We start from the raw sequence: 23,318 nt of genomic DNA on the forward strand, positions 1-23,318 counted from the left end.
TACCCACCACAACAGAGACCTTCAAATTGACTTAAAAGATTGCCAGGTGTACTAAAAAATATCCTCAAAAATCTTCCCAAGTATTTCCATTACGACAAAAATCCATCGGTAGTTTGTTGAAGTGTCATAAAATTCAATCAGTGATCCAGTTTTTATAACAGAGCTGGTCCTCAGGTTAAGGCTATTTGTTTGGTGTCCATTCAGAGTTATGACACTACTGAAGGAAGGGGGTTATGGACAGTCCTCAAAGTTTGATAAGACTTTTAGGGAAGCAATTTTGGGTAATGAAGGGAAAAGTTTTGGAAGCATTGATGTAGGTAAGTCCAAAATGTGCAATTGTTTGTCCTTGTTCAGGCACTCACTTAGCATGGACATAATATATGCTATAACATACGGTAGTTTATGTGCTTGAGCACTGCATGTGAAGACAATTACCATACATATAGTCCTCAATGTATGCACACAACTGGGACCAAATTTTCGTTGTTAAACAAGGTGGTGATTTTATGACCATTTTTGCCATGATTGTTAAGTGAATCACTGCAGTTGCAAATCACAATTAAGCAAATCTGGCTTCCCTTGTGGACTTTGCTTGTCAGAAGTTGGCTAGAAAGGTCGCCAATAATGGTATCACGACCCTGGTACATTGCAACTTTTATAAAAACATAGCCAAGCGCTCAAATTTGGACCGGATGATTGTGGGGATGCTGAGACAGTCATAAGGATAAGGCCTGTTGTGAGTCATTTTTTTCAATGTTGTCATAACTTCGAACAGTCATTAAATCAAGGACTACCTCTATATCAGGGGTGTTAACTCAAGTGTGAAGACAATTACCATACATATAGTCCTCAATGTATGCACACAGCTGGGACCAAATTTTCGTTGTTAAACAAGGTGGTGATTTTATGACCATTTTTGCCATGATTGTTAAGTGAATCACTGCAGTTGCAAATCACAATTAAGCAAATCTGGCTTCCCTTGTGGACTTTGCTTGTCAGAAGTTGGCTAGAAAGGTCGCCAATAATGGTATCACGACCCTGGTACATTGCAACTTTTATAAAAACATAGCCAAGCGCTCAAATTTGGACCGGATGATTGTGGGGATGCTGAGACAGTCATAAGGATAAGGCCTGTTGTGAGTCATTTTTTTCAATGTTGTCATAACTTCGAACAGTCATTAAATCAAGGACTACCTCTATATCAGGGGTGTTAACTCAAGGCCCGTGGGCCAGATGTGGCCTGTGATGTGGTTGGATCCGGCCCACAGGGTCGTCCTGGAAAATATAAGGGGCCAGCCCACATCGCTTCGGCCCAGTCTACCCAATGTGAAGAGGAAACATTGGGCCAGTGTGGCTTCGGCCCGGCCTACTCAATGGAAAGAGGAAGCATGCCGGCAGTTTGAGGAGTGACGTCAAGCTGTCCATGCCCACCCAGTCGGCCCTGCCCCCGGTCCCCCCACCATCAACCACAGCCCTGATGCGGCCCTCAATGAAATTGAGTTTGATCCCCCCGCTCTACATGAACTTCAGGCCTGCAAGCTTATTCAGTTCTCAGATAGCCACATATAATTGCTAATGACCTAAGAGAAGCTCTGTTTTTCAAATCTTAGCTCTTATGGCAGATGAGTGCCAATGTGGTAGATCTTCCATATTCCATAATTTGGAGAATAAGAGGCAAGAAACCGAACCAGATATCCCCACTGCTAAACCACAGATACAAACTCATGTTCTGAAGACTGAGAATATAACAGCCAGCTCACAAATCCTCATATCCAGAAACTCCTACAATAATTATGTCACTGTTATTAATTTTGAGGAAATCACTAGCCATCTACAGAAGTCTCTTTTGTCAAGTTCTAAAAACTTTTTAGAAACTGGGAAGCAGATTCCAGCACATGTTAATGGAAAATATCCAAGTAACTAATGAATCTTTGAAAGAAAGGCAATTAAGAATCACAACAACCACTAATTCATTTAACCTAAGTATATAAAGAGTAGGTAAGTATATAAAGGTAAGTATATAAAAGTATATAAGTATATAAAATGTACTTCTTTAAAGACTTATATACTTAGTGTAAAATTTATATACTTCAAAGCAGTATGTAAGATGCTCTGTTTCCTATAAAATGTTGAACTGGCATCAGGGATGAAATGTTGAACTGGCATCAGGGAGATTTGAGTTCAAATCCCTCCTCAATCACAAAAGTTCTCTGGGTGACTTAAGGTCAGTTAGTCTTAAGAAAGTTTGGTATAATGGCTGAAGGCACCAAGCTAGGGAATCAAGAGACTAATCTAATCTAATCCTGCCCTAGGCACTGAAACCAGCTAGGTGACTTTGAGTCAATCCCTCTCTCTCAGTCTTAGGAAAATCTTGCCAAGACTTGTCTATATAGTTGCTAGAGGTCAAGAATGACTCAAACACACTAAGGAAAAAAATGACTTTCTTTCAGGAACATTTAGGGTGCTAGTTATTAGGGAAAGCAAAAGAATGTTCTGTATACTGTCATACATACTGGAAAGAAAAGTGGGGTATAAATCTAATAAAAAAATTAGAGATACTTGTGCCCAAAGTTCATTACTTGTGGCCACAAAGTGGTCCAAAATTTTTCAAATAGTTGTTCCCCAAATAGTTAAGAAGACAGAAGAGGGAAATTGTCAAATACTGGAGGACTAATAAAGCAACTGTATTGAATTAAACCTTAATTAAATTCAACTGGAATTCAAATTGTATGTTATTCCCAAATTACCTAGACAACACACCTTCTCCAGTTACTGGATTAATTCATGTTCTTGGTTTGCACGATACACAAATCACACATTAGCCTCAGAATGCTTCCTGGATAATTCCTGAAATTTGGATTTGAACACTCAGAATTCTCCGATCGGGACCATTGGTGAGAATTCTGGAAACTGAAGTCCATACTGGAAGTTGTCCAGGTTGCAAAACATGAACAGCTAGACAGGTTGGGTTCATGCAACAGAACAAAAAACACACACCCACATACAAAACATCAAACCAACATCAATGCTAATGAAGCTTAGCATTTGCTAGATCGTAATCTGGTCTTGTTCACCTTGTTATTTGAACACAGAAACTTAAATTTAAAAGGGGCCAATTAAGCTAGGGAGTTTAACTTCCTCTTCAAGGTAGAACAGAGTCATCTGCAAAATGAAGTTTAAAAAAAAGTAAAGATGGCAGCCACAACTTTATAATTGAAACCCTGCCCCTTTTCTACATGAATCACATGACCCATGTAAAAAAAAGTATGTCTATCATGACTAGGGATGACATAATAGCGGTCTTCCAATATTTGAGTGGCTGTCACAAAAAGGAGACGAATAACCTATTCTCCAAAGCAGGGGTCTCCAACCTTAGCAACTTTCAGACTTGTGGACTTCAACTCCCAGAATTCCTCAGCCAGCAAAGCTGAGGAATTCTGGGAGTTGAAGTCCACAAGTCTGAAAGTTGCTAAGGTTGGAGACCCCTGTTCCAAAGTATCTGAGGTAGGACAAGGGGTCAAAGGTGGAAACCTGTCAAAGAGAGATGCAACTTAAAACTAAGAAGAAATATCCCGACAGTTAGAACAATTAATCAGTGGAACAGCTTGTCTCCAGAAGTTGTGGATGCTCCAACACTGAAGGTTTTTTAGAAGAGAATGAACAGCCATATGTCCGGAATGGTGTAGGGCCTCCTATTTGAGCAGGAGGATTGGTTAGAAAACATTGAAGGTTCCTTGCAACTCTGTTATTCTGTTACTCTGTTATGTTGGGTATTTTGAGGCCCAGGAATCTGATCAATGCAAAATAGAATAAAATAGGTCCTAATTATTAGTCCTTAATTATCTACATTTTACCAAAAAGCCAAGCTGAATCTCACCCAGAAGAGTTGCTTATTCCTCATAATTCTTCCTAAGAGATGCCCAGATAAAGAAAAACAGTGCAAGAACTTGTCATTCTTGGTCTTCAGGAGGTCTTGCTTATTTTTGAATGCCAATAATTATTGATACTATCAAACAGATTATTGCCAACTTCTAGCACCTGCATTTGACATTATTCTGGGCTTCAATTCCCCCTGTTTTTCCTTATCTTTTCAGGTTTTTAGGAAGGAGATAATTAAGAATTATTAGTTCTTGACAGGGAGTTAACCAAAAAATTCCAGAATTGTAGGCTGGACCAAGAACTTGAAAACTCATCCCCCCAAAAAAGACAGTGACCAACCACTTCTGCTAGATCCTTGCAAATTTCATGGATATTGAGCTCCAACTAGACGTTCACTTTAATTCAAAAGTATTTGGACCTTTTTTTAAACACTATAAATCAGAATGGCATTTTTGTTTATTCAGTTGATTCATTTTTGGTGAAATACTGCCAAGAACTTAAAGTCCCATTTAGACTTTAAAGACAGTGCCAGAGACGGCCTTCAAAGTAAGTTCATGGCTCACCCTTTTTTTTTCAATTAGAGAGGCTAAACACTAAGTCTGAATTCTTCTCAGGCTTTCAGTCACTAATCAATCCCACCTAGAAACTGTCTTTGGACCTCATAAGATGCCAAGTTTTTCTATAAATACTCTGCTTAACCAAACAGCAACTTAATACCAGAAGCTCAGTGAAACAGAAGAGATAGAAAAGGAAGATTAAATAAAGATACAGTAACCCGATTCTAAATCTTTAAAATTCCCCGTCTTCGACAGAGATATTCTCCACTTTCCATCTCAAATACAGGTAGTCCTTGAATTACGACCAGAATTTCAGTTGCTAAGCAAAGCAGTTGTACAGTGAATCATTCCCAATTTTTCAATCTTTTTTTTTTTTTTGGCCATAATTATTAAGCAAATTACTGCAGTTACATGAATCATGGTTAAATGGGTTTGGCTTTCTCCCCATTTACTTCGCTGGTCAGAAGCTGGCAGGGAAGATCAGAAATGACAAACACGTGACTTCAGGATGCTGCAACCCTCTTAAATACAAGCTGGTTACCAACTGCCCAAATTTTGATCACTTGATTGTGGAGTTGCTGTGACGGTCGTCAAGTTTTTTGAGTTGTAACTTCAAACGACCACTAAATGAATGGTTCTAAGTCAAGGACTATCTGTACTTGCTGAATACATCCAGACACACATGCAGAAAATCCCATTATACAGCAGTACACTCAAAATAACTTCTATTAATTCATTGCTGCAAACCCAGCTACACCCTCTTGTTATGGCCATTAACCACACACCCACATTTATGGCAGCCTGAGAGGAATTAATGAAACTAATCGTATGTTACAGTGAATTGTCACATTTTTTTTAAATTGACTTTTTAAAAGCAGCTCCCATAGACAGGATTCCATACATAATCCTCATGACATGAACCCTAAATGGCATTTAACAGTAACTGGCTAACATACAAATTAGTTCTTCTTAAATCTGTACCCATCGGGCAACCAGATGGAAAATAGCCACAGTTAAACATTTCCCAAAATGGCTACTTTGATTAATTTCCTCCTATCAAATCAGATATCACTGAATAATATTTAATGATTTTTTTTCTCCTTTTTAACCAGGGTTTTTCTTCCCTGAGTTTCAAAATACAAACAGTAGCCTAAAAAAAATGAAGCAACTGTCCAGTGACAAAGACAGGATTTATGAAAATTGTAAGATGTAACAGAGGTAGCACAATAAACAGAACTGAAGAAGGAAGTGTGTAAACTTACCTTTGTTTGTGACTGTATTGAACAACTTTTCTGAGCTGGCATCCGAGGCCTAAAATAATAAAAATAAATAAAAATATGTTAAACTCTGAAGCCAATTATGGAGCAGAACAAATAACAAGTGTTGATTGCTTCATGGAATATACAGACCAGAAAATATCGTGGGTTTTTTTAAAGTCATAGTCAGAAAAAGATCTGGGAAGGACCGAAAGCAGAGATGTGTGATAGGAAACAAAAGACGAACATCTATGATGTTTAAATATTTGTTGCCCAGAAGATGGTGCTATTTAGCTGTGCAGGAATATCCCGTTATCTGTACATAAAGCAATGTTGTGTTTTTTACTTCCCACTCAAAGAGGGGAAGAAATTGTGTAGAAATGCTTTTGTGTGGTTTTCCTTATCATTCTTTCATATTTAAATGATTAGCACCTTATAGACGTTGGTCATTGATCATGCATCAAACTCCAAAGGAGCTTCAGGACAGAAATAGTAGTTTATATTCCAACCAGACCTCATGTAAGCATATATATTGAATTATCTGGGTGCACAATGATCTCGCTTAGTAAACTGCAGGAAATTTCTTCACAGCTCAGATTCAACTCAACCATTTTGGACTTGATGGTATCCCTATTTTACAAGCATCCAAATCTGCAGGCTTCTTTCAAGCCACCTTCTTCCTCTGTCTCTTCTTAAAACATCACAATAAAAATAATAGACTTTTCACAGCCTCCATGAGTGTGAACATTTTTTCCACTATATAAGGTTGGACCATACCAAAAGTCATAGATCACAGCCACTATTTCAATTTCACACCCATCTCAGCAAATACCAGTCCTTTTCCTTCAATTTGGTTGTTGTTCAGTTGCTAAGTTGTGAACGACACTTCTTCGCGACCCCATGAACCATAGCACACCAGAAACCTCCCCCCTTGCCTGCTGTCTCAAATTTTATTATTATTTACATTTATTTCAGAGAACCCTACCTAAGATAACCTCTTTCTTCCTTGGGCCAAACTGAAAATAAAACAGATCAGACAGGACTTCTACAGCTATTACAAGATGTTCCTTAATTAGCTTAATTATGAACCTTCTCCTATCTTCACAAATCTGACTCCAATCTTTTCTCCTAAAACTCTTGGGGCAATATTTCAAACCCACAACCCAATCCGAGAAGCCAATGTAACACATCAGATTTTTAAAAGGGTAAACCCTATCAGTTAACATGCAGAGAAGCTGAACAGATACCAACGTTCAGCCTGTATCACATCTTGCACTTTGCTATGAAAAGAAGAAGCGGACTATATGTGAAGAGATGCAAATGTCAGAGGTTTGAGTTTGCTTCAGAGGCACAAAACCAACATGATCACAATAAACATTTGGCCATCAAGTTCCCAAATGTCTTTCCTTCCAATTAATCAGTTGTATTTCTTCCTTTCCCTTTTCTTTAAGCGTGTTTCCTTCACTCCAATCCCACTGCAAGCCATTAAGTAAAAGCGTAGAGAATTGCATTCCGTGGCCTCCTACAAAATGGATTCAGTAGGTAGGTTGTGGTTCTTATGTGATGAACCATTCTAGTAATTTCAGTCAAACATTCCTCACCTCACCCATGAGACTTATGTACTAGTACAAACAATGAAATATACCGGATAGCACACTGTGCGGATATAGCTTTGAGAAGTTCAACTGTCACCGTTGTATTTTCTTGTGGAATTTCAAAAATCGTAACAAGAGCTGCGCTGAGATTTGTCACTCACCTACATTCATGAAGCGGGGAAAATGTCCAGCTTGGCCTAGCATCCAGGCTCATTGTTAAGGAAATATATATCTAATTTTTAAAAAAATCTATGCATAGAAAACCAACCAGAACTTCAGAGAAGCAAGTAAGCTATACCCAAACCTATCTTCAAACAACTGAATTAAAAATAGATTAACACACCACACGGAAGCCCATGGCAGAACACACGCCTGCGTGCATACAAACACGCTCGCAAACATAAAGCAATTTTGTGGCTGATCCATTGTATCTTTGCTCAAAAGTAAATTCCAGTGGATTCAGAGAGAAGTATTTCCAGCTTGATTACTTCAGAAGCCAAATGAAAAGTATGAGGGTTTTATTTATTAGACGTTGAAGAGGTATCATTCTAAAGGAAGCAAGACAGAAATTCAGATTTATTCTTGGCATTTAGGAATCATCCATTTGGAATCCTGATTACCAACTGTGTAAATACTGCTAGCATTATCTGCCAACAGATTCATCATGGTAGTCAAACAGCCAAGCAAATGCAGGATATAAACTAAACTGGGAAGATTGAAGACATGGGTGTCCCAGATAATTGGGCGAGTCATCTTCTTTCTTTGGCTTCAACAGATTCCTCCTGGCTTTTGCAACCTCAAGATACAAGCCAAAATATAACACAAAATAATAGCTTTGAAAATAGAGTTGAAACATTCCCCTCCTCTCTCTGTCTGTCTCTCTGTCACTCTCTCTCCAAATATGTTCATTCTCTCACAACATAATTTTACACATGCCATGGAAGTGTACACATAATCCCACTGTTTGTAAAAGAAAGACGGAATTAATTTCATACTGAGATACTGTATACCAAACACATGCAGCTCAAACCTCCTTCAACTGTCATATATGAAACAAAGAGAAAAGCCAGGTTTCCTCACAATTTGGTACGAATATTTAAAAGGAGAAGAAGCTGCCAAAATTGAAAGAATATGATGATTGCTCTCGGAAAATATGCCGTATAAAAATTGTTGGGGATGTTGGCTAAGTAAAAACTGAGGTGTATTTAGTCCAGGATTAAATGCAGGACCGTAGCATCTGCTGGCTATCAAGGAAGACATTCCGTGTAGGACACAGAAAACGGATAAGAAACCACCTGAGGTAAATGAGAAACTAAATCTGACCTAACTGTCCATCAAAACCAAAGAGGAGGGTCTCTGACCATCCCCTTTACAAATAAACTTTCTGATGTCAGTCAAACAAGAGATGTGAAGATCACTCTTTTTTTCTGGATTGAATTTGTTTGACTTCCATCCAGGATTTGAAGTCAATAATTACTCAAGGATGTTTTCCACTATTTAAACAAAAAAAATTAACGCATGAAAAATGTGACCGAACTGTAGAACAAAACACAGCCAGAAATGGGAGTTTATTAGCAGGAATGAATAAACTTTTATCATCTTGTGGATTAAGAGAGAGGCAGAATTCCAGGTACTGTCCCATTTTGAAGGAATGGGGTAATTTCTATCAGGATTTAGGACTAATCCCGGCATGGCTAAAAGGGGTGTGTGTCATTTTTCTGAAAGGGGGGAAGCGATGGGTGCATCCATTTTGTGAATCTCCTCTTGACCTCTTGCCACTTTTCACACTGAAGGGCGGGTGGGGAGGGAAGGAGGTTCCCACGTGCAAATCTGCACACGCAAACCTGGATGCTAGAATCTGACGAGTAAAATGCGTATGATTACATAGGTAAAATATGCATGAGAATTAAAATCCGATGAGCAAGATTTTTGAGACAGGAAAAGGAAGGCAGGAAGGAAGTGGGGGGGGGAAATGGAGACAGTGTCCCCCATTGAGCCTCAATCATTTTCGACCAAAGCTAAACTCTCATGACTTCCAGGGAGAAAAACAAATAAGCAAATAAGCTGCAAATAAGCATAAAAAATTATTTGCACCATATAAAATAAGGTGCAAATAAGCAAAGGGAGGGGAGAAGGAAGTACTGTATCTGTCACACACACTCACTCACTCACACACACACACACACACACCACGCTACTCTCTCCCTGCCTCCCTTTCAGCCTTCCAGGCTATGGACTGCTTTGGCTTCAGATGTTAAATGTCAGCAAACCTCTCTGGCCGAGACACATCAGTGATTTTTTTTTTCCCTTTCCCCCCTTCTTCTCTTCCATCAAGGAATGTACTGCCATAAAGGCAAAATGTCTATTTGTGGGATTGGAAGGTGGGGGGGGGGGAGGTTGTGTTTGTTAGTAGAGTATATCTATTTCCTGTCCAGACAGAAAAGGTTGGCGCTTTTGTTTTCTTGGCATATGCCGAGGCCAAGCACTTGCAAAAACATCAACTCTGCCCTGACATGAAAGGGTTTTGGTTTTTGGTTGGTTTTTTTTAAAGCAAGTGGGATCCAACCCACTAAGCCACCTAAATGAAGGTGTAGGAGGAAGAGGGGGAGAGAAAGATCACCCAAGCCGTAATTATGAGCTGGGAGATGGATTTGCATCAAGGCTCTCTCTGTGGCTTTTTAGCCTGGCTCTCGCCCCATCAAGACGGAACTGGGGAAGACAGAGGTGGAAAAACAGCCCAGCTGCTTTTTCCATCCATCTCCAATCTAGAGAAACCTGGGAGGATTTATTTCACGGAGGGGGAGCAAAGAGGCAGTGACCCCCCCGCCTCCCTTTCTTCACAGATACCAATGGATTAGGCTGCCTGTTGGTGCTACTACTCCACCTGCCTGAGGTCATCGGACTTGGGAACCCAACAGAGCTGGTAACAAAAATGACCCACATGCATATATAGGCGTGAAAAATCAGGCAAGGGATTGCCAGCCAAGGAGAAAGTCAGGGAATGCAGCTATTGCATCAAGATCTGGGGTTCGAGTCCTACCCTCAGCCCTGGCAACTCAAAGGATTTGGGCCAGTTAGGTCTCTCAGCCCAATCTACCTCAGAGTTGTTGTTGGGGGGGGGGCGGGGAATGGAAGGGTATATATGCTGCTTTGAAGTTTTTTTAAAAAAAGTTGGGACTTAAATCTAAGAAATAAACACAGAGGCTGCCAGTGGAATATAACTCTGGACTGAAAACTAGCTGTGAATTGTCACTCAGCCTCAATGGATGCATTTAGGGCAGTTCCTATTCCTAGAAGGATCTACCTCACAGGTTTGTTGAAAGACGAAGCATTTTTTAAAGAAAGTTATTAATTTCAACAAAAAGGCATAATATAAAGAAACAGAAAAACAGGAGTGAGGAAAAGAAAAGTTCAGAAAAAGAACAAAATTAGGAGTGCAGAAAAGAAAAAAAGGGGGAGATAGAAAAAAAACAACACCCTTCCAACTTTCTTTGGTATAAAATATAAAATGCATTAACCTCTTACTCTAAAACCAACAAAATACACAGTATTTCCATTGCCAGAAACAGTTCTAACAGTCAAATGCAAAAATTACAGTTTCATGTCTTTCACTTTCAAGCAAAGATAAAGATAAAATCAGATAAATACTTCTGAAGCATTAACTGCAGTACGGTTTGTCTATCTTAAATAAAATGTAGGGCACAAAAGAACTATCTGAGCTTAATCTAAGCATACACAATCTAAGCAACTTTGCAGGAACTAAAATAATTCTTGAATATGGAGACTGCCCAAGGATTCTAGGGAAACCATTCAAAGTTCCATTTCAACGTTTTCAAATGAAATATTTTTTAAAAAACTAAAAACAAACCTCAAAGCTTCTCTGCCATTAAAGGTTCTCAAATGAAATAAAATGTACAATTTTCACAAATGAAAACTTGTCTCAGAGCTTCCCTCCACAATGAAACCGTGCTGCTCGGGAAAAAGCCATATGATCATTGGCAGCAAACAAAAAAGAAAATGTTTAAGAAGGAAAATACAAGAATGGGTTCTTTCCCCTTAATTATTCTGCCCTTTTGTAAATTTTGGCAAAAGAAAATGGGTTTAGCTCTATCCAGCACTCAACTCTGATGCCCAGTTTGGGCATCTGGAGATCGGCTGGATAACAACATTGGACAATATAAGAACATCGTGTTTTACACTCCGGTAAAACCAGCTAACTTGAAGCAAAAATGGTAACTCCAGATTTTTACCAACCTCGTTTTCATAACCAGGAAAGCCAAAGACCTCAATAACAATGTCCATAAGTCTCTTAATTACTGGTGAACATAAATCAAAGACCTTCTCCATTAATCTGTTCACCCGAACCCTACTGGAACCTAGAATGACTACTGTAAACCCAAATAGACTTCCCTATTTTCCCAGGATATATATTCAGAATGTGGTTTGCTTGCTTGCTTTGACTAAAAAGGACCAGGATCAATCTTAATGGAAAGGCTTCAGTCCTGGGAAGGGAGGATAAACTCCTAGGACTATTTAAGAAATTCTCCATCCCGATTCTTCCAACTCCTGTCTTTCTGAAGCTCTCAGAGCCATCCGCAAAGACAAACCCAGGAGGCAAGAAAGGAAAGCAATACAATAGTTTGAGATATTCCGCCCCCCCAACACCACCACTCCACCCTGGAACTGAATAAAACAGACGGTCGATCCTTCAATATTGCCATGATCAGACGGAGAGCGGAAGAAACCCCAGCCGAGAAACCCGCAGACACAAAGATAGCCCACGCACAAAGCCAGGTTATTGAGAGTCACTCCATTTTGCCCCGGGCAAGAACGCAAAAAGCGAATTTTACCTGATTGTCCAGCGGGTTAAACAACCCAAGTGACAGCCGGCAAGTTCATGTCTGGGAAGGGAGGCCGAAAAAGAGTCAGGGAATCTTTGTCCAACTCCGATCCGTTCGGTAAGAAGCACTTATTCCCAAACGCAAAACCAAACTATTCCGTCCAAAGGCGAGTCCTTCCCAGGTGGGATCCCAGCGCGCTCGGCCATTCCGGGAAGAAACGGCGGCGGCGGCGGGAGAGAAGAGACTTAATCGCGGGGTCCTGCGACGGTTGGGGAAGGAGAGCGCAAGAGAGAGGCGGCTAGTAAAGGGGAGGGGCGAGGATCGAAATCAGGGACCGCGCCGGGAGATCCCAGCCGGTAGGACAAAGGGAACCATGTGCGCCCAGGGCGCAAAAGAATCGTTTGGCACCGTGCGCTCCGGAGAGGCTCCCGGCGCCCAAGAAGGTTATGATGTTCCCGGGAGGTTGTCTCGCCGCCGCCACCGGAGGGAGGCCAGGCGTGGAAAGAGGGGACGAAGAAAGAGGAGGGGGAGTATCAGCCCTTCCAGCTCCGCAGGTTCTCACACAAAGCCGCCGGCCGCCCGTCCGTCTTGCCGCGCGCGTCCTTCCACCGGCCCCGATTCAAGTGAATTCCATTGGCACCCAAGCGCGCCGGCGGCCAGGCGATCCCATAATCCGGGGCCAGCGTCGACCGTGGCCCAGAACCCAAAGCGCTCCGGCGGCAACCCGAAGCCCCCGTCTCGTCCCGCGCCACCAGCGCCACGATCCCTTCAGCCCGAGCCCTCCGACAGCTCCGCGGTCTCCCTCGGCAGCCTTCCCACCGTGTGAGCCAGTGGCGTTTCCTCCCCTGCCCCTGCCCTGCCCTACCCCGCCTCTCGCCCCGCCCCCGTCGCCGCTTGGCTCCACCGCCCGGTACCTCCCCCATTCATCTTCAGAGCTGGGGGGGGGGACGCGTGGGGTGGGAAGAGATCCGAAGTGCTTTCATTGTTAATTTTTGGGGCGGGCGGGGAAAGAGGGGGAGACCCCTCTCTGGAGAAGCTCCCGTCGGCGGATCGTTAAAAAATAAAATAATAGACCCGCTCCAACTCCTGTACTCCATCATCATTAGATTTCTTAAGCCAGAGGCTAGGCGGTCTTGCCCCAAGTAGACTTCCTCTGAACATGGAAGTTCCATCCATACCTAAGCTTAGTCACTTTGGAACCTCAAAGCTTTCCGATTCCCACCTGGTCTGCCAGGTTAGAATTAATTGGATCAGGTGTGCCGCTGCAAAAAAATGCAAACCATCGTTAGGTAGCAGGAGGCAGTCAGGTTATTTTTGTTTTTTTGTTTTGGATCTCTGTAGATCAGGTGTCTCCAACCTTGGCAACTTTAAGCCTAGAGGACTTCAACTCCCAGCTTTGCTGGCTGGGGCATTCTGGGAGTTGAAGTCCTCCAGGCTTAAAGTTGCCAAGGTTGGAGACCCCTGCTGTAGATCATCTAGCGATCGCCCGGATGTTTGCAGCCCAAAGCTGGTGCTTCCTCCTTGGATTGACTTGCAAGGAAGGAATCGTTGCGCTGCCCTAAATTGTAAAGGCTGGTAACAGCACCATAGGTGGACAGAGTTGGAAGGAGTTAGTTCCTCAAGTTCAGCAACTTCAAGAGGTGTGGACTTCAACTCCCAGAATTCCCCAGCCAAAAAGCCTTTAAAATGCCTAATAAGGTATTTTGACAAATCCACGTGAACTTCTATTAATTACTGCATTTTGGAAGCATGTGGGCTAAGATTAACCAAGCAAGAGATTGAATAATCCTTGACCTTCTGTTACGAGCATCTTCTTAATTTTTCATCTTAAAATTAATTTTAAAACTATAAAAATACAAGGCTCCAAAAGAGCAGAAACATTGGGCTAAGAGTAGATGTTAATGACAATGGAGGCACTTCAGAATTTCACCAATCCTTTGCCAGGTGATGCCAGGCCGGATGGCATAACCAGGTTTTTAGGCACTTCTTGCAAGTCAGTAAAGATGCCAGGGGAGAAGGATACTCCATAATGGGTACCATGGCAGAAAAGGGAATCTATCTAGGACCCACCAAATGTAACTCCCTAGTTGACTGGATCTATAACTGTTTCTCTTGGATCTGGTTGGACAGGCATATCCCATATATTTTCCTATTGTGAGTAGTCCTTGATTTACAACAGTTTCATTTAGTGACTGTTCAAAGTTACAATGGCACAGAAAAAATGAGTTGTGGACGTTTTTCACACTTACAACTATGGCAAGAAAGGTCGTAACAGAGGAAAAATTCACTTAGCAAATGTCTCACTTAGCAACATAACATTTTGGGCTCAATTGTGGTCATAGGTTGAGGACTACCTGTAGTTTTCTCCTTTGCACGCTATGCGACCCAGAATAACAGAGTTGGAAGGGACCTTAGAGGTTTTCTAGCCCAACCCCTGCCCCCATGCCATTTCAGACAAGTGGTAGGGATTGGCTGGCAAGACTGCTTACCATCCCGATAACTTTCTTCTCACTCTGTTTCACATTCTCCCTCTTGCTTCTAAAATATAATGTCCAGTATCAGATACAATATTCCAAGAGAAGGGGGAATCAGGGCAGAACACAATGGAACTATCTATAGCTGTATCTCTATCTCTATCTCTATCTCTATCTCTATCTCTATCTCTATCTATCTATCTATCTATCTATCTATCTATCTATCTATCTATCTATCATCTATCTATCTATCTATCTATCTCTATCTCTATATCTCTATATCTCTAAATCTCTCATCTATATCTATATCTGTCTATCTATATCTATCTATCATCTATCTATCTATCTATCTATCTATCTATCTATCTATCTATCTATCTATCTATCTATCTATCTATCTATCTCTCTGTCTATCTATCTATCTATCTATCTATCTATCTATCTATCTAAATCTCTAAATTTCTACATCTCTACATCTCTAAATCTCTCTATGTCTGTCTGTCTGTCTGTCTGTCTATCTATCTATCTATCTATCTATCTATCTATCTATCTATCTATCTATCTATCTATCTATCTCTCTCTCTCTCTCTCTCTATCTATCTATCTATCTATCTATCTATCTATCTATCTATCTATCTATCTATCTATCTATCTATCTATCTATCTATCTATCTATCTATCTATCTATCTATCTATCTATCTATCTATCTATCTATCTATCTATCTATCTATCTATCTCAATTGTGGTAATAAGTCAAGGACTACCTATAGTACATTGCATAGTGTACAGATAGATCTTGACTTATGACCACAATTGGGATCAGAATTTCCACTGCTAAGCAAGCCAGTGGCTAAGTGACTCACACCTGATTTTACAATCTATTTTAGTACCCTCGTTAAAGGGAACCACTGTAGCTCTTAAGTGACTCCTACGGTCGTTAAGCAAATTTGGCTTTCCTTATGGATTTTGCTTGTCAGAAACCAGCTGGGAAGATCCCTAAATGTTGACCAAGTGACCCCAGACAGTGCAACTAAATACATGCTGGTTGTGCCAAGCACACAAATTTTGATGACACGGTAAAGGGGTTGTTATGACAATCATATGTACAAGGGACCAGTTTTCAGTCACTTTTTTCAGTGCATTGAAACATCAAAGGGCCACTAAAGAAATGGTTGTAAGCTGAGAACTGCCTGTAGACGGATCCACAGAGTTCAGTTTTCATTAAGGATTTGTTTTAATAGTATATTCCACACCTTCCCATTTATGCGGTTAAAAGATCCCAATTCAAACATACTGTATATCTCCCCCCTATTTAAAAAAAAAAAAAAACAGTCCTTGGTGCATTGAATAAATATCCCAAGTCAAACATACTTTATTCCATCCTTCCCCACTCAAAAACAAAAACAAAACCTTGCTCCATTTAGTAAATACCCCCCCATCTACCCCCAACACCCACCCTGAGCTTAATATCACTAAACATACACAATCCTAACTAAAAGCAAAATTAACATAATGTAAAACTATTTCTGGAGAGAGTCAGAATAATAGATTGCTGGACAAAAATCCTTGAAATAAACAGCCTTAATGACAAAGAGTATTTGTAGAAAATCCTGAAAGATCGACTTTTGTTTTCATCTCATTGGGGGGGGAAAAGAGGGGGGGGGAGGGAGAGAGAGAGAGAGAAAGAAAGAGAGAGAGAGAGAGAAATTTCAGTGCAGCTGTCAGCTCTAATGGAAATGGAGCCTGTAGCCTAATAACTCCCTTGTGATTATCTCTAGAATAAGAGTCATTTTTACTCCAGGATTTGATATTTAGCGTCTTCTGGGTGGAATACCACACCAATCTATATCCACCAGCCAGCTTTCTTTCGTCCTTCCCTCATTCTTTCCACTTTGACAAAACGTTCAGCTCCTTTCTTTCCATAGCCAGCACACACTCCCCCTTACCTATGTTCCACCCCCTCCCACACGCCCCCCTCCCCAGCCATCCTTTCTTGGGCCAAATGACTGACAGATTAATATACATCTACTCCATGTCTTTGGAATCAAAAGGAAGGTGCTGTCAGAATTGCTTGTCAGGAAATGAGATTAGGTGCACTTATCATTTCAGAGATAAGGTTGCATTTAATGAACACAAAAAGGCTTCTTCTGAGGGGGAGGGGGATAAAAGAGAAAAGGTGGGGTAGAGGGGAGGGAGAAAAGGAGAGGAAGGAGGAGAGAGTTGAGGATAAGAAAGAGAAGAAGGAAAAGGCGGATTATGAAGCGTTGCTGCTTCTGCTAATGATGGTGATAGCTTTATCAGGCACAACTTAATTGAATGGCATCTTGTCAGAGCCACTTTACAGTCTTCTTAATTGATTACTTTTTATTTATTTCCCACTTTTTATTATTTTTACAATGCCTCAAGGCAGAGAACATATCCTTCCTCCTCCTGTTTTCCCCACAGCAATAACCCTGTGAGGTGACTTGAGCTGAGAGAGAATGACTGACCCAGGTAGCTTTCATGACTAAAGTAGGAACTAGAACAGTCTCCCCATTTTCTAGCCTGGTGCTTTAACCACTAGACCAAACTGGCTCTCAATACTTTCCTTCAATAACGAACTGGCTTGTTATCCACTTTGAAACTTTTCTGATGCAGCTCTAAAAAGACAGGGAAAGTGAGGCAGGAGAGGTTGTGATGTTGCAAGAATGTGTACATGCATATAAGGAAGCACAATTCAATGGATAGTTTGGACTCATCAAGAAATTCAAGTTTTGTCTTTCTCTCTCTTTTTTGCTCTGTCTCTCTGTGTCTTTCTCTCTCTCTCTCTTTCTCTTTCTGTCTCTGTGTGTGTCTCTCTCTGTATCTCTCTGTCTCTCTGTGTGTGTGTCTCTCTCTGTGTGTGTCTCTTTCTCTCTCTCTCGCTCTCTCTCACTGTTTCTCTCTCTGTGTGTGCCTCTCTCTCTCACTTTCTCTCAAAAATAAATCCACAGTAGGGTTTGTGTGAAATTCAGAACTTGTCTAACAAGTGAAGGATAACTAATGAGAAACACAATGATATCCCATTGAAACCAATTGTGTTTTGTTGTGGAAAATATTTATCAAATCCTCATATGCCTTTGCCTTTAAGCCTTCTCTGGCAGTTTGCTGGTTATCTAACAGCTGTAATAGAAATTCACTTTGGGATGTTACATTCCTCCTTGTAAGTTAGTTATTATATAGCTTTATCTTTATCTTTTTGGTGAGAAGGATGAGGATGAAGATAAATGAACAAATCTCCCCAGTTTTGCTTCCTGTTATTATTCTGGAGCTTTGCAGTTTCTTAATTCTTAGGGAAGTTTTTTTTAAAAAAAAAATTTAGGATTGTGTCGTGTGTCTTTAGCTTTGGTGGGCAGTTTGCTCATCAAAACAATGACGCTGGCTCATGTTTGGTTTGGTAGAGTACTTGATTGATGTGTAGGTATATTCCTGAACATGGGGGGGAAACCTACGAAAAATCATCCCTCATGGGATTGTACATAGGTCAAGTAGTCGTCGACTTACAACAGTTCATTTAGTGACCGTTCAAACTTACAAGTGAAAAAAATATGATGTTTGACCATTGTTCACATTTATGACCATTGCGGCATCTCCATGGACCCGTGATCAAAATTCAGACGCTGGGCAAACTGGCTCATATACTTACGACGTGCATAAGTCATATGACAGGTCACGTGATCACCTTTGGCAACCTATTCAGTATGTTTCGCCCCATTTTAGGACTTTACTTACCACGTCTGTTAAGGGAATCACCGCAGTGGTTAAATTTGAAACAGAGTTGTTAAGTGAACCGGACTCCCCCTGTGACTTCGCTGGTCAGAGGGTCACCAAAAAAGGGGATTTCACAACCCTGGGATACAGCAACCGTCATAAATATGAACCAGTGGCCAAGCATCCAAATTTTGATCATGTGACCATGGGAGATGCTGCAACCAGCCTAAGTGTGAAAAATGGTCATAATTCTCTTTTTTTCAGGGCCATTGCAACTTCAAACGGTCACTAAATGAACTGTTATAAGTCGAGGACTATCTGTATACTTCTGAAAGCTCAAACAAAGAACAAACAAAAGACAAAGGCCCTGAGCCACCCTAACCAGCTCCCTGATATCTATTTCAGAATGTGGTGAAGACCTCATTTTACCTACCTTGAAATGATTGTTGTGGAAATGTCAACAGCCATAAATGCAAATGTCATTCGTTCGTTCATTCATTCATTCATTCATTCATGAGCCTTGATGGTGCAGTGGTTAGAATGCAGGCTACTTCTGCTGACTGCCGATTACCAGCAGTTTGGCAGATCGAATCTCACCAGGCTCAAAGTTGACTCAGCCTTCCAGCCTTCAGAGGTCAGTAAAATGTGGACCCAGATTGTTGAGGGCAATAGGCTGACTCTGTAAACCACTTAGAGAGGGCTGTAAAGCACCGTGAAGTGGTACAGTATATAAGTCTAAGTGCTATTGCTATTCATCCATCCATCTATCCATCCATCCATCCATCCATCCATCCATCCATCCATCCATTCATGAGCGGTGGTGGCGAAGTAGTTAGAGTGCAGTACTGCAGGCTACTTCTGCTAATTGCCGATTACCAGCAATTTGGCAATTCAAATCTCACCAGGCTCAAGGTTGACTCTGCCTTCCATCCTTCCGAGGTGGGTAAATGAGGACCCAGATTGTTGGGGGCCATATGCTGAGTCTGTAAACTGCTTAGAGAGGGCTGTAAAGCACCTATTGCTATTCATTCATTCGTTCGTTCATTCATTCTATGTTTATTCAGAAAGGGGTCTTAGTTCAAGAGGGTTGATTCCTGCCCACTGCATGGTTTTGGTGGGGAATAGGGTTGTAATGTTCTCAAGATCAGCCTTCCAGATGTGTGAACCTCAACTTTCAGAATCCTTAATCTTGGCCATACTGGTTGAGAATAGAGGTAGTCCTCAACTTACAACAGTTCACAATGACCGATCAAAGTTACAACGGCACTGAAAAAAGGGACTTATGACCACTTTTCACACTTAATGACCATTGCAGCATCCCCGTGGTCACGTGATTTACATTTGGAGGCTTGACAACTGACTTGCCTTTAAGACGATTGTAGCATCCTGGGGTCATGTGCTTCCCTTTTGTGACAGGCGAGGTCAATGGAGAAGCCAGTTTCACTTAACAACTGTGTTACTAATTTAACAACTGAAACTATTCACTTAACAACAGTGGCAAGAAAAGTCATTTAAAAAAAAAAGTTCTGTTCCAACCAGTCAGAACTGAAGAAGCTCCTTGGCCGAGAAGCAAAACGTCTTCAAGGGACAACAAAGTCCAGTTGCCTTTTGAAAAAACCAGCTTTGGGACATTCAGCTGTTGCCCATGGGAAGAAAGACACTAAACCAAATGGGTGTTTGAATATAGTTCATGCATCATGCAAAATAATGATGCGGTTAACAATGTAAAAATGCATATGTAAAAATGATGAAGTCATGGCATCTATGCAGATTTAAGAACTGGTTCTCAAACTGATAATAGGAACCCCTATATAGGATGGCAACTGAAAACTTCCCCATTATCACTCAATAGATCCATCTCTGAACCACGACATGGATCTCTTGCAGAAGACTCTTAGAAAGAAAATCAGACAGTCCTTGGCTTGGTAGGAATATATGGTCCTAAATAGGAAGTCATTCCAGTAGAACAGAATATCTATAACTCAGGGTTGGACTTAGGAGTACTTGGTGCTTTTTGTTGTTTGCTTACACTGATGATGTTACTTAGTTGGGTCATGAAATGTCCTAACCAACGAAGCTCAGAGAGCACCAAGAATTCCACAATTCAACTCTGAGTTACAGATATTCTACTGGAAGAGGAAAGATTTCACTGGATGGCATGGAATTCATTGGCTTTTCCCCCTTCCACCTCTATGAATCTTGCTGAAGGTAACACTTGAGAGCTCGCTTGGGAAAAAATCATTTCCTAATTAGGGCAACTGTTAAAGAGCTTCACAATAAATGTATCCAGGATTCCCTGATTTGTGGCCTTCAGCCTTTTATAGATACATTTTTTTAATGTGATTCCCATTTACAAATACCAGGAAACTGGAATTCAGCAATGTAGTTCCTATTGTATATAGATTTTGAAAAAATTAATTTTTGTAATATTGTAGGCTGCAGTCCATCCTGACCAGAGTTACCTTGTGGTAAGATGGGAAGTCAGTACATTTAATGATAAATAGAAGATGATTGATGGATGGATGGATGGATGGATGGATGGATGGATGGATGGATGGATAGATAGATAGATAGATAGATAGATAGATAGATAGATAGATATGAGAAAAAGGTTCAAGAGCTTGTAGATCTCAAGCTACTCATAGTTATGATCTATGGTTGACAAGCCACTATGGCAAAGATCCGTCATATCAAAGAACGACCAAGCAATTTCAGTCTTATTAAAATCTGTGAAAACCAGTCACAGGCCTGATGCACTGAGGCTGTTTCTTAGATTGTCAGTAATAATTTTTTGGTCCAGGCTAGGAATTAGGCTGCAGTCCATCCTGGCTAACCATCGCAAACCTGGATTCACTCATCAGCACCACCATGATTGTTCTCCTGGGAGGCTAAAAAAATGGGATAAGTGCCAGCAACTCTGAGCTGTGTACAAGATCCCTAACTGGGAATGGAGAAACCACAATTGCTCATGTCTTTTAATCTCTGTTTCTATTCCTCACCACCTTACACCCCCATATGCAAAAACTCCCTTAAAACTGCTTGTGTAATAACCGCCTCGCCATTTGCCTAAATGAGAATGCCAGTGTTTTATGCTAATTCGCTTTAGTTCCTTTGAACCTGCCATTTATAGGGCTGAGCTTAAAATCTGTTGCAATCTGTTCTGGATAAAAGAGAAGGATTACAAAAGGTTTCATGGTTGGGTTTTTGTTTTTGTTTTTTTTGTTTTTGTTCCACAGTTTTTGCAAAGGCTGCACAAAAAGAAAATAATCAAAGAAACGAGAAAGAGAGAGAGAGAGAACATGAGCAAACTGGATTGGCATGAATATTGTGGAACCGCAGATTTCCTGTTTCGCCAAGCTGGAAAGAAAAAGGGAGATTTTTGCAGCACCTCACATAAAATATATCGTAGCCCCTTTCTCTAATATTAGGGGCCAGATTGGGAGGGATTCAATGTTTGAAGTGAGTGTTGTAAATTTGTAAAGCCAAGCATTCATTCATTCGTTTGTTTCTTATTTGATCATTTTGTTCCCCAAACCCCAAAAACTTTAACCTTAGACTGTCTACTATTGACCTCACCCCTTTCCTAAGAGGTCTGTAGGGGGCGTGCATAAGCGCACCAACGTGCCTACTGTCCCTGTCCTATTGTTTCTTTTATTTTTCTTATATGTACCCATTTCATGTATTCATAACTATGTTTTTACTTATACCTATTATCTTGTGAGCAATTGACAAATAAAAATAAATAAAATAAATAAATAACATTTATTTATTTATATCCCACCTTTTTTATTTTTACAAATAACTCAAGTCAGCAAACTATATCCCATAGACCTTCCTCCTCCTATTTTCCCCACAACAACCCTGTGAGTTGAATTGAGCTAGGAGACACTGGCTGGCTTTCCTGGCTAAGGTGGGACTTGAACTCACCGTCTCCTGCTTTCTAACCTTGTGCCTTAATCACTAGATCAATCACTTGTTCAAGGATCCCTGATCAAGGAGCATAGTATTTTTGTAGACAAAGCACATTTAACTCACAGACAATTTTTCTTCAGTCACTTTCGCTCAACAAGCACAAAATAGGTCAAACACAGCAAAGTTTTTCTGAGATGGAAAAGGATCAAGTTATTTCTTCTTTATTCATGTCAGAAGCACCTTCAAATTATAGACATAGAATGTTCAACACCAAGCAGGTAAAATAAGTATAAAATAGATCATAAGAGACCGGGACCAGGATTTCTGTGGTTAAGCAAAGTGGTTTTTCAGTGAGTCCAGTGGTGGGATTCTACTGGTTCTGTGGGCGTGGCTTGGTGGGTGTGGTGTGGCTTGGTGGGCGTGGCAGGGGAAGGTTACTGCAAAATCTCCATTCCCTCCCCACTCCTGGGGGAAGGTTACTGCAAAATCTCCATTCTTTCCTCACCCCACTAACCTGCTTTCCAGCTCCATTCTCCTGTGCAGGGCAACAAAAGAAGACCCAGCCAATCAGCTGGGACTCGGGAGGCAGAGAATAGATGGGGGTGGGGCCAGTCAGAGGTGGCATTTGCTAGTTCTCTGAACTACTCAAAATTTCTGCTACCGGTTCTCCAGAACTGGTCAGAACCTACTGAATACCACCTCTGAGTGAATTGAGCCCAATTTTACAAACGTTATCGCCACGGCTGTCAAGCCAACCACTGCAAGTTAAGTAAATCACATGGTCATTAAGCAAATCCAGCTTTCTCCAATGACTTTACTTGCCAGAAGTTGACTGGGAAGGTTGCAAATGGTGGTCACGTGTCCTTGGGATGTGCAAACCATCGTAAATACACGTCAGTTGCCAAACATCTGAATTGTGATGGTAATGCTTGCAAGTGTGGGTATTGGTTGCAATACCCAGTGCCGCTGAGTGGTCGCTAAACAGATTATTTTAAATCAAAGACTCTTTGAGGGGCTGCCACAGAGAGGAAGGAGTCAAGCTATTTTCTAAGGCACCTGAAGGCCAGACAAGGA

General features: G+C 41.0%; 1 protein-coding gene across 8 annotated transcripts in view; it reads right to left on the minus strand.

Annotated features, from left to right (window-relative positions):
- The window catches only part of AUTS2 (activator of transcription and developmental regulator AUTS2), a 1,004,882-nt gene that overhangs the window by 86,122 nt on the left and 895,442 nt on the right, over nucleotides 1-23,318 (minus strand). For all 8 annotated transcript variants that reach the window (XM_087957493.1, XM_026672356.2, XM_087957503.1 and 5 more), the window contains one exon: nucleotides 5,699-5,747. In XM_087957493.1, coding sequence (XP_087813619.1) covers nucleotides 5,699-5,747 — 49 coding nt within the window. The remainder of the gene's footprint in view (nucleotides 1-5,698; nucleotides 5,748-23,318) is intronic.

This window comes from Notechis scutatus, chromosome 1, assembly GCF_049901735.1.
Source record: "Notechis scutatus isolate UNSWTSFEM ecotype Mainland chromosome 1, rNotScu1.2, whole genome shotgun sequence".
Lineage (NCBI taxonomy): Eukaryota > Metazoa > Chordata > Lepidosauria > Squamata > Elapidae > Notechis > Notechis scutatus.